Consider the following 12,603-nt stretch of genomic DNA (forward strand, 5'->3'; position numbering starts at 1 on the left):
ATATGTAAATGTAAACAAAAGTGTGATGGTTTTGATGATGATGATGATGGCGATGGTGATGATGATGATTGCTATCAATAAAATATTTAAAAACATGGGCAGTAGTAGTAGTAGTAGTAGTAGTAGTAGTAGTAGTAGTAGTAGTAGTAGTAGTAGTAGTAGTAGTAGTAGTAGTAGTAGTAGTAGTAGCAGCAGCAGTAGTATTAATATTAGTAGTAATAGTACTACTACTAGTACTACTAGTGGTAGTAGTAGTTGTAGTAGTAGTAGTAGCAGCAGTAGAAGTAGGAGGAGGCGGAGCAATAGTAGTAGTAGTAGAAGTACAATGCAGCTATATTATATCATATTGACTTCCCATATTCTGCATATATCGACGTAAAATCAAAATCATGTTTTTCTTTTGTCCTTGATGTAACACAGAATTCCAGGAATGTTTTTGTTTGTTTTTTTGTTTTTGTTGTTTTTGTTTTTTTTCCCCTTAGTATTTACAAATCAATGAATATGAACTTAACGTCAAACTTATTCAAAATCAGCAATCTGATTGGTTCTGTTAATTCGAAAGTTGGACAAAACGCAATGGCCGAACGCTTACTGAACGCCTTTTTTTTTGTTTGCATTCCCATTAGTTCCGCCCGCACTTTACAATATTATTTCAGTTACAAAGAACTGCATAAACATAAAAAGGATTTATTGATTTTAAGATTATGCCAAAATCATCGACTAACGTGATTTATTTTACACATTCTACTGGTCTATTTGATACATCGGGACCCTTTTATATCAACAGAATTTGTATTAGTATAAGGGGTCCTACTAATTGCCGACCGGAGCCGTCCGAATCTGTCCGGTGGCCCAGGGAGGCCGTCCGGAAGTCGTCTAAAGCATTCTCAAGCCATCCGGAGGCCCTCAAGACCTGTACGAACCTTTCCAGAAGTCGTCAGCCTTCCGAAAGCTCCTCGTTCTGCTACGGACGGCAATTAGTATTACTAATTGCCGCCCGACGCAGAACGAGGAGCTTTCGGAAGGCGGACGACTTCTGGAAAGTTTCGTACAGGTCTAGCGACCTCCGGATGGCTTGAGAATGCTTTAGATGACCTCCGGACGGCAATTAAGTAGGACCGAGTAGAAGCGGTGTCGATATAATATAAGCTAGTTGCAGCGCAGTTGGAATAATCAAGGTATTGGCATCAATATAATAATTATAATAATGTTTATAAACATGAGCGCTATCTACACATCCAAGATATAGCCATATCAAAGTGTGCTATCACAACCAAAAAGTAAAACACCAAAACACACATAATATTATCACATCCAGTTTTGCACGCCGAAAACTGTATAAAATTATTCAACATATTAAAATTTCGATTTGCGGCATTTCTTGAAGATTTACCAGAGCGGCCATCGTTGTTTCTATTTTTACCCTCCTCTCCCTTATTCTTCGTTTTCTTATTCTTTGATTTTGAACCTTTCAAGCCGAAAATTTCTCCAGAATTACTCGTAGAGACATTAGCTAAAAATTTATTAGAACTTACGGACTGCTTACTCCCTCCTGTATTATTTGAGTTAATTCCGTTTTGTCTATTTTTATCTTCTACGTAACTTCCGTCTTGTCCCTTTTCCCTGTCGTTGACGATAACTTCCACAACCACTTTCTTTTCATTTTTATTCGCATTTTTATCCAGTCTATTTATATTATTTTTATCACAAACATTCTTCAATATATTTGTGTCATAATAACAACCATTATCACCGTCATTATCATCATCATTATCGTCGTTGTTATTTACTGTATCGTCAGACACGCTTTCCGTATCAACATCGTCGTATCCAATCTTCTTGTAATTATGGCGCCACCCTTTTCTCGACTCTTCTTCCCCCCCACTCAAACTCAAATCCTCCCCTCCCTCTCCACTTCCTCCTCCTCCTTGTCTTCTATCCCCCTCCCCCATCTTCCTCCTCTCCCCCCTACCAACGGTCACGTCCGTGACCTTGACCTGAGAAACAACGGAATTTAGGCTGGGCCGCTGTGGCAGTCTACCTTCGTCAAAAACCCCGAAAGAGACAGTGACCCGAGAATGAAGTATACATGTAGCCGTGAAGATGCGGTGCTCTGCTAAGGACCACAGCCCACACCTGGTCTCCGGCCTCCATGCTGACGATGACATTGGTGGTCGCTGAGGCCCAGAAAGGAATGCTCTCGGCCCACACCGTAGCGAGCATCTTCTTGTTGTGGACTATTTCAACAGCAGCCTGTGCGGGGGAAAACAGAACAGGAGAATAAATTAAACACGCTAAGAAGATCTTACTGCGTGTTTGATGAATCATTTATATCCTTCTACTTCTAGGTCTCGATAGCTCACTTGGTAGAGTACTCGCTTCACACGCGAAGGGACCGAAATCAATTCCGGGTGCAGTCGAGATTATTTCTGGCCCCTGTCCACCCAGCAGAATGGGTAGCTGAGTCTGTTAGATTTGGCGGAAAGTGCTTTGCGATAAACTAGCGTCCTATGCAAAAGATAGCAAGTAGTTGCTATTGTCCTTTTCACGCCATAGAAACCGGGATAAACTCCGGCTCCATGGGCCGGATGTATCTGAAGGACTACTACTTCTATGTACCGATTGCCCAATTTGTAGAGCAAAATCTCTTTATACGCAAAGCGATCGGTTTCGATCCTGAGTGCAGTCCAGATTTTTCTTCCCACGTCTTGCATTTTCTCAGGTCTATCTGTTTGAAAAAAAAAAAAATTTTAACATGAAAAAGTACCGTTTCAAATATTTGGTTGTTGGTAGAAGAAGAGTTTTGAGCCCGGAACGTTTCGAATTCAGTATTTAATTCTTTTTTTAAAAAACTTTTATTGAGCCGTTATACTCACTTTGTTTAATAGTTTTTGAAAAAAAAAAAAAATCATCGTCTGAATTATGAAATTGAAGTTAGATCATAAAATGTTTTATTGAAGAATTTGGGTGTATAGTAATTTCTTACACCGTAAAAAGGAAAAAGAAAGAAACATATTATTAAAAAAACAAAAAAAAAAAAAAACAAAACAACAAAACAAACAAACAAAAAACAAAACAAAAAACCCCCAAAAGAACACAACCCCCCCCCCCCCAAAAAAAAAAACCCCCACAAAAATATGTAAAAAACAAAAACAAAACAAAACAGAAGAAAAAAAAACAACGAAAAACAAAAAAAAAAATCCTGAATAACAAATAACTCATGGAGCCACAGATAATTTCTGCGGAGTTAAACTTTGTGGTCGTGTGGCAAGACACTCGCATTCGGATCAGCACGTCCTAGGTTCGAGTCCCGTTTTGAGTGCGCAAAAACGTTAAGTTCTACGAAAAGGCTCTTTACTCACATTCTCTCAACGCACTCATGTGTAAAATGGCTACAGCGATGTCTCATGTGCGTGAAAAAAAAAAAAAAGAAGTAAAGTGCGTCAGTAGTGTGTCATGTCTCGTTCTGCAAGTTAAGTGGTGATACTATTATGGCTTGAGACCGCTTATAAGACGCTTTGAGCACATTAAGTGTATATCGCACTATATAAAAGAATTTTTAAGTAGTCATTCAGTTCAGAGGCGTAAAGCCCATGAAACCCGAGTTTACCCCGGTTTTCATAGTGTGAAACGGATAAAAACAATTCCTTGATACCCTTTGGATAGGACTCTGGCCTACTCTCCGGAGTACTCTCCGCCAGATCTAACAAACCCAGCTTCCCGATAGTAACAGGGGGTCAGAGAAAAGGTCGACTTCCATCGAGATTGACCTTTGCGAGTGGTCTACTAACTCCACTACTTACCGAGCTATCTGAAAACTATCTTTAACTAAACTAAGCCATATTAACTCACTCAACCCTAACACCGACTATATCCGTAGTTTACCCGGGTTACTTTAACCCCATGCCTATTTATTACATTTTTTAAATGAGACAAATTATAGGCGTAGTATCAAAGCTATTGTTTTTAGTTTTTACATGTTAATGGAAGTTGAACAAAAATGTCTATGTACATGCTCATTTTTAATTCATCCAATTTTGAAAAGTAGCAAAAAAATTCTGGGATTGAGTGAGTTAAAGATCTCATGTGTTTTTTATGTTTTTGTTTTGTTGTGTTTTTTTTTTTTTTATCACAAAAGAGCTGCACTTTTTCTTCTACTTCATAAAACCCACCCTGTGTCTACCAAGAGCTGCAATTTTTCTTCTACTTTATAAAACCCACCCTGTGTCTGCCAAGAGCTGCAATTTTTCTTCTACTTTATAAAACACCCACCCCGTGTCTGCCAAGAGCTGCACTTTTTCTTCTACTTTATAAAACACCCACCCCGTGTCTGCCAAGAGCTGCACTTTTTCTTCTACTTTATAAAACACCCACCCTGTGTCTGCCAAGAGCTGCAATTTTTCTTCTACTTTATAAAACCTACCCCGTGTCTGCCAAGAGCTGCACTTTTTCTTCTACTTTATGAAACACCCACCCCGTGTCTGCCAAGAGCTGCACTTTTTCTTCTACTTTATAAAACACCCACCCTGTGTCTGCCAAGAGCTGCACTTTTTCTTCTACTTTATAAAACACCCACCCCGTGTCTGCCAAGAGCTGCACCTTTTCTTCTACTTTATAAAACCCACCCTGTGTCTGCCAAGAGCTGCACTTTTTCTTCTACTTTATGAAACACCCACCCCGTGTCTGCCAAGAGCTGCACTTTTTCTTCTACTTTATAAAACATACCCCGTGTCTGCCAAGAGCTGCACTTTTTCTTCTACTCAATAAAACACCCACCCTGTGTCTGCCAAGAGCTGCACTTTTTCTTTTCTTCTTCTTTATCAAACTCACCCTGTGTCTGCCAAGAGCTGCAGCAGTCATGGAGAATTGGTAGGTGCCATTGACGGGAGCCGTGAAACGTCCAGTCTTGGGGTTGAAGGCATTGCCCACGTTTGTGATGATCTTGTCAAAGATGAGGTCCGTGTTCTTCTTTATGGCGCCTTTGTTTTTGCTGAGACCCACGAAGAAGGCAACTTTGGGAATGTCCTCAGTTCTGGATCCTTCGTATATAAGAAGAGGAGGAGAATTTACAAATGGATAGATTAAAAAAATAAATAAATTATATAGCGCAATATCCACTAAATGTGCTCAAAGCGCTTTACAAGGGGTCCCTGGTCAAAAGCAACATTTAACGTGTAGGACGGGACATGCCGCCTGTTAGGCGATATTACAATTTTTAGGACAAAGACAACGCTGTTAACGTCCAGGTACTCATTTTACACCCGAGTACGGTGAGAGAAAGTGAGTAAAGAGCCTTTTCCAAGGACTCAACTATGCGCCGAGCGCGAGGCTCGAACCCAGGACCTTCCGATCCGAAAGCGAGTGTCATACCGCAATACCGCATAGCGCATATTATGGTATAAGTAAGAGAGCGAGAATTTACAAATAGAAATAGATGATAACATTAGAGAGCGAGAATTTACAAATAAAAATAGATGATAACATTAGAGAGCGAGAATTAACAAATTGAAACAGATGACAACATTAGAGAGCGAGGATTTACAAATAGAAATGGATGATAACATTAGAGAGCAAGGATTTACAAATAGAAATAGATGATAACATTGGAGAGCGAGAATTAACAAATTGAAACAGATGATAACATTAGAGAGCGAGGATTTACAAATAGAAATAGATGATAACATTAGAGAGCAAGGATTTACAAATAGAAATGGATGATAACATTAGAGAGCAAGGATTTACAAATAGAAATGGATGATAACATTGGAGAGCGAGAAATCTCAAATGCCTAGAAACGATATAAGAGAACGAGAATTTACAAATGTGACCCCTCGTCTCAAAACGGTTTAAGTCGGGATGATTAAGATGCTGAAAATGGAATTTGTAGCCAGAAATATCCTGCTTACGTTGAGTTTATATGCTTTATAGAGGAGCAGGAATATCATATTCTACTGTGCTAAATACGAACGTGTCATATTTTTGACCAGTTTAACTATAATTTGACTTTTTAGCATCTGGTCCATTCCGACATAATACCGTTTTGAGACGAGGGGTCACAAATGGGTTCAAATGATAACATTGGGGAGTGAAAGGAACAACGAATGGGTAAAGATGATAACACAGGAGGGCGAGAAGCTACAAATAGATAAAAATGATAGCTAAGCGAGGGGGAATTAATAAATAGATATAATAATACATGATAACACACGAGAGCGAGAATTTACAAATGAATAAATAACACAAAAGAGCGAGAATTTACAAATGGATAAATAACATAAAGAGCGAGAATTTACAAATGAATAAATAACATAAAAGAGCGAGAATTTACAAATGAATAAATAACATAAAAGAGCAAGAATTTACAAATGAATAAATAACATATAAAAGCGAGAATTTACAAATGAATAAATAACATAAAAGAGCGAGAATTTACAAATGGATAAATAACATAAAGAGCGAGAATTTACAAATGAATAAATAACATAAAAGAGCGAGAATTTACAAATGGAAATAGATGATACAAGAAAGCGAAAATTTACAATTGGATTAATTGCAGTGGAATCCGCTTAAAATCAACGCACTTAAAATCAACTCCTGCTAAGAGACAACTCCATTTGGTCCCAAATTTTCTGTTCTTTATCTAATTATATTCCATTGATAATGAAAACAAGTCAACCTTGTTTAACCCTCTCCTTACCACCTACAGCAAAATCGTCACATTTTTTAACGACACAATATACATTTTTCTTATTCAAATTTATTTTGTACATGTCAATGTTCTTAGTTTAATTAATAAGAACATAAAGTTGTTTGAGTTTTAAAAAATCAATTTTTCTTCTGGGTAAGCCTGCCATTATGGGGAAAGTACTGAAAATAATCGGTAAGGAGAGAGTTAAAGTGAACCAATCTTTCTGGCCCAACGGTGTTGGGGTTTTCAGGATTGCACTGTATGTGCCTTTTGTTTCAGCTGCGTTGGAAGAAACTGTTTGTCTTGAATGAAGAAGAATAGAGCGAGAGAGAGAGAGAGAGAGAGAGAGAGGGAGAGAGAGAGAGAGAGAGAGAGAGAGAGAGAGAGAGAGAGAGAGAGAGAGAGAGGACGACGAGGTGGAGGAGGAGATGAAGAAGAAAAAAAAGGAGGAGGAGGAGAAGGTGGAGAAATCTGACGAGAAAGAAGAAGACGCCAGCTTCAATCCCACGCATACCTGGTTCACCAGCGGGACCTGGTTTTCCCGGAAGTCCCGGAGTACCGGGTTTTCCCGAAGGCCCGGTGGGTCCCTTGATGGGCAGGGTAATGGGCATCCCGTCCCGGCTCTTGCAGGTAACCTCCAACTCGCAGACGCTTCCCTCGTCCCCAGCCATGTTGTCCAACTCCATGGCCCCACGCCAGTTACGCCTGGAGGCACGTTTTGATGACGTCATTGCCAGAGATATGACCAGCAAGACGAAAGGTAAGGTGTTCCACTTCGGCGTCATGTTAGTAGATAGAATCTTTGGGCTTTTGAATGCGATGAGTGGATTATTTCTGCCGAAGAATGAGATTGAAGAAAGATTTGCAGATTATGGGTAAAAATGATTCAATGCTCTCTTATCTTATCCACAATCAAGAGATCATATCCAAGTTGCTTTGGTCACTTTATGAAATACCTACACGTGTGAGTGTGTGTGTATTATATATATATATATATATATATATATATATATATTTTATATTATATAATATATATATATATATATATATATATATATATATATATATATATCGGTTTACATATGTCCCTGGCCAATAGCAACACGTAACATGTAGAACGAAACATGACGCCTGTTATTAGGCGATATTTCAATTTTACAACTCTATCTATGATACTCTAGCCCCCGGATTCCCGCCCACTCCCAGCCCGGACTCGCCGACCCAAACACACGACCAGAAATCTGTATTCACCCATGTCTAATCGTTAGGACAAAAGGCTTCCCACTGATCCCGCCATTCTGGAGGTCATCGGAGGTCATCGGGTTTCTCCGCTGACCGGAAATAGCCAGGAAGATCCTACAGATTATCTCTGTCCGGGTTTCTCCGTGGACACACTCGAGCACGGCCAATTTCACAAAGGGAGATCACCCCATGTCTGATCAATGTCCGCTGATCAATAATTAACAGCGTACACAACGACAACAGTTTAGTTGAGACGGTATCCCGTTCCTGACACCTGCTGACCCGGTCACGGTGAGTGGTCAATCACCGAGAGGAATTTACCTAACGGGGATTGCCGTTTCACTCAATTTAACAATGTTTTGTTTTATTGTCTGTTAGACACCCATATTGAATGAGTTGAAACATCACGACTTGGTATAAAAGTTTATATTTTCTACTTTTAATGTGTGTTTTTTATTTTTTCATAGTATTACTAGATTTCTCAATATAAGTTATCAATGAACGGTAACAAATTACACAAAAAATATAGCGGGTGCAACATTTCAAAAATTAGAGAAAAAAAAACGTTGCTATGAATTTGTCTGAATTTTATGTATTATAAAGACAAGATGTAAATACTTCTCCTCACAAAAAACGTATTTTTCCTCAACAAAAATATATCCGCTACGAGCATTCAAACTCGTCAGTGTAGTTTGGGGCTGGTCTTTAACTGCATTGCGTTGATGACAAATCGCATTTTATTCATATCATTGATAATGCCGGATGCTCTTTTTTCCAATTTTGCTGTTGTTTGGTGACAGGTCTCTGTGCCTTGTTCTCCAAGAAGTCTAAGTCCAAACTTATATTGAGTGATGTGTGGTATGCACTGGTACTCAAGGAGGTGTTGTTTTGGGATTATTTTGTTTGGAAAATATTTTCTGTATGTATCCGTGTAATGTTTTATTGCACTTTGAATATATTGGATTGTGTCTGCTTTGATCGGTTTTGTGTGTGAAATAAAGTTGTGCACATGACTAAAGGCCTTGTTTATATTGTCGAAAATCAATCCAATACTGCAAGCGTCGTCAATGATGAGAGTCTCTCCTGCGTTTTGGAGTTTGTTGTTATATTCTACTCTGTCGATATCAAACATGCAAGTGCAACCCGTTTCAAGGTTGATTTATTTATTATTAGCGTCTTGGCAATGAGAAAATACAAAGAAGCTAATGAGTCGTGTGTTCAATGTGCTTTATAATGTGTACTTTTTACACATAAATAATGAGTGTGCTCCTTGCTTGTCCAATGCCGTGTCAGTCCCATAGACTAAAAGAATGTCATTAGAATAATTTGAACATTAAATGGTTTCTTGCGGGCACGTTTCTCTTTCTGTGTTAAACAAATCATACCACATGTCCTACATAATGAATTCACTGCTTGGTTATGACTTGCAATTGTGTGGTCCATGCTGTAAGAGAAAATTCAATATTGACTGAGCGATGTAAGCAATGATATAGTGAATTAATGAATAAAATGAGTTTTAAAACACTCTGTATTACTTCTCATATCCATGCATACATAACAGCGTACATAAAATTTGGAAAAAGAAAAACCAAATACTTCACCCAATTTGGTGAAAGAAAGGGGCGGGGGCAGGAAAATTCTAACAAGCAGTTGAGCTAAGTTGAGGCCCAACACACAATGTCATTTAAAATTAAACATTAGCAAGATAATTCAAATTATGCAATTTAAAAATCAAATTAACTCATCATTGAAAAAAAAATAAAAAATAAAAATATAATTAACAATAAAACCGCAGCGAAATATTACGTTTCAAGAAAGGCTAAAGAGGTAATATCATTATTACCTGACCTACCGCGGAAAAATAATCATTACAAAATAATGAAAACTGAAGAGTAAATGAAACTTACCTCATTTCGTAGTAAAACTTGTGCCTTGTGAATCACACCAAAAAAAATTTGAAGTTTATAGCAACGTTTTTTTTAGAATCCTGAGGTAATTACAAGTAATTTTATTTAAATGTTATAGAAAATATGTGAATTTGAATCACGGCTTGTGGAATAAGTACTGGAGATATTGAAATAAAAATTGGACCGATGGAAAGAGGAGGTCTGCGAGAATTCTTTGCATTTGGGTGGAATTGCATCGTCACGAAGATCGTGAGGTTAATTGGTACGGAAATCATCCATTGGTATCACCCAATGCACGTCAAATCTACGTTCTGGGAATTGATATCGGCTGACCGCTGTTGACCCCGGTTACCTGTCGGGTGAGGTTACGTCGGCGCTCGGAACAGCGGGAAACTAAACGGTCAGATTTATAGTGCAGTTTTGACGCCGTTAATTACATCCCCTGACAAAAGACGAATTATTTATTTTGGCTGGAAAAAAAAATGACTTCAATTAAATGTTATCGATCGATTTAAGATAACATTCATCTTGTATAACTAGTCAAAATTCTCGAACCCGAGACTTCATAACGGAATCTAGGGCTTGAGACTTTATGACAATTTGGGGTGGGGGGGGGGGGGTAAATTTGATTTTCGGCCAGATGAAAAAAAAACAACAAAGAAAAAGTTCTTTCTAAGTACGGACGAATAGTGGATTTCTGACGGGAAATCGAAGTGATATCCATACACACACACACACACACACACACACACACAATTGCACCGTCTTTTGGGAATGAGATTAGCGGAAGAGTAGCGTCCCTTGATTGGACGTCATCTTACAGAGAGAACGTCAAAATGGTTTTGCGCATGCGTCTCTCTCGTCCTCTCTTTCGGTGAAGTGTCTCATGCCGCACAACCAACATGACGTTCTCTCGCTAATAACTTTTCGGCTCGTGACTTCCAATCAAGGGACGCTACTCTTCCGCTCATCTCATTTCCTATACGGTATTTTCAAAATAAAGAATTGGGGTATTATAACATAATGTGAGAATATTTTGATTCGACCCGATGCGTACCTATTTACAGGTATCATCATAATACTCCCAAAAGGTTATTATGGGCTCATTGTTGTCATGCAAATTCTCTCAGACACACGCAAAATATAGTCCATTACAACGACGTTAAAACAAGCCCATACTTGCGTTCGGTTATCAGACCGGCAAATATATAAGTGAATGTCAAGACAAGCTCTTTGTCAACAAATTTTTAAAAAAAGAGATAAAGCTCGTTTATACAGCTCAATGTCCACTAAATATACTCAAAATTCTTGGCCAACGGCAACGCTTGACATGTAGGACGAGCCATGACGCCTGTTAGACAATATTACAATTTTTTCTCCGACACAGGCAACGCTGTTAACGACCAGGAACTCATTTTACACACGAGTGCTGTGAGAGAATGCGAGTAAAGAGCCTCTTCCGAGGACTCAACTATGTGCCTCTCACGACCTTCCGATCCGAAGGCGGGTGCCAAATCACAAGATCACATTATAGTCGCACAATTAAGAGGAGTTGAAGGAAATGGCTGGACAACATCCTGAAAAGGCCTGCAACAAATATTACCAAAGCAGGTTCTTCTGTGGAACCCGCGGGGAAATGAGGAAAGGAGGGCAGCCCAGGAACAACTTCAGGAAAGCAGAGTGGTGGAGGATCTGTGAGGCTATGTGGTCTTATGGTATGACCCTCGCTTTCGGATCGGGAGATCCTGGGTTCGAGCCTCGCTCGGCGCATAGTTGAGTCCCTGGAAAAGACTCTTTACTCACATTCTCTCACCGTACTCAGATGTAAAATGAGTACCTGACCGTTTACAGCGTTATCTATGTCCGAAAAAAAACAACATTGTAACATCGCCTAACAGGCGTCCCGTCCCGTCCCGTCCCGTCCCGTCCCGTCCCGTCCCGCCCTAAATATTAAATGTTGCTGTTGGCCTGGGACCCCTTGTAAAGCGCTTTGAACAAATTAAGTGGATATTGCGCTCTATAAAAGCTCAATTATATATATATATATATATATATATATATATATATATATATATATATATATATATATATATATATAAACTGAGAGGTCTGACAAGATGGAGAGGATTCGTTGGTGGCTTATGGTCGGGCCTGCCTGCTATTTCGAAAAATCCGCGGAATTATGAAATTTTGGCTCCTATTTCACAACTTCCTTGGCATTTCTAAGTCATTGAAAATTATTCAAAATGAAAATTGATATCGAACTAGCTACATAATTTTAAGGATTTTGAGGTGTTATTTAATCATTGCGAGAGTACATTACGACTAAACTGAGTATTTTTAAAGCTGACTATAGCTGCTATCATTGTTATTTCCTAAAATCTACGAATTTTTAAATTTTCAAGAAGGCAGGTCTGCATATGGTCCAACCGAAGGTCTAAGTAAGTAAGCATCATAAATAACAGGTAAAGATGGGTGAAAAACCTCTACGTGCTGGATACACTCTGTATTATTATTATTATTATTATTATTATTATTATTATTATTATTATTGCTATTATTATTATTGCTATTATTATTATTGTTATCATCATCAGCATCATCATCATCATCATCATCATCATAAGATCCCGTCGCCTAGACATTCCATGATAGATAATCCATCAAACAGGATGTCTGATGTCAACAGGAATCACCCATGTTGTCCAAGTGAGCAAATTGGGATTTAACAATCTTGCCCAAGGAATAAAACGAAAGTGCCTGAAG

At 38.7% G+C, this 12,603-nt stretch overlaps 1 protein-coding gene across 4 annotated transcripts in view; it reads right to left on the reverse strand.

The window, feature by feature from the left end:
* Positions 1 to 1,652: 1,652 nt before the first annotated feature.
* Positions 1,653 to 12,603, reverse strand: part of LOC144958246 (complement C1q tumor necrosis factor-related protein 6-like) — a 98,866-nt gene continuing 87,915 nt past the window's right edge. For all 4 annotated transcript variants that reach the window (XM_078890089.1, XM_078890090.1, XM_078890088.1 and 1 more), the window contains 3 exons: positions 7,203 to 7,522; positions 4,831 to 5,039; positions 1,653 to 2,253 (listed from right to left, as the gene is read on the reverse strand). In XM_078890089.1, the coding sequence (XP_078746215.1) occupies positions 2,047 to 2,253; positions 4,831 to 5,039; positions 7,203 to 7,473 (687 nt within the window). In that variant the 5' untranslated portion in view covers positions 7,474 to 7,522 and the 3' untranslated portion in view covers positions 1,653 to 2,046. The remainder of the gene's footprint in view (positions 2,254 to 4,830; positions 5,040 to 7,202; positions 7,523 to 12,603) is intronic.

This window comes from Berghia stephanieae, chromosome 12 (genome assembly GCF_034508935.2).
Source record: "Berghia stephanieae isolate SIO BIC M18660-M18661 chromosome 12, UCSD_Bste_1.3, whole genome shotgun sequence".
Classification (NCBI taxonomy): Eukaryota; Metazoa; Mollusca; class Gastropoda; order Nudibranchia; family Aeolidiidae; genus Berghia; species Berghia stephanieae.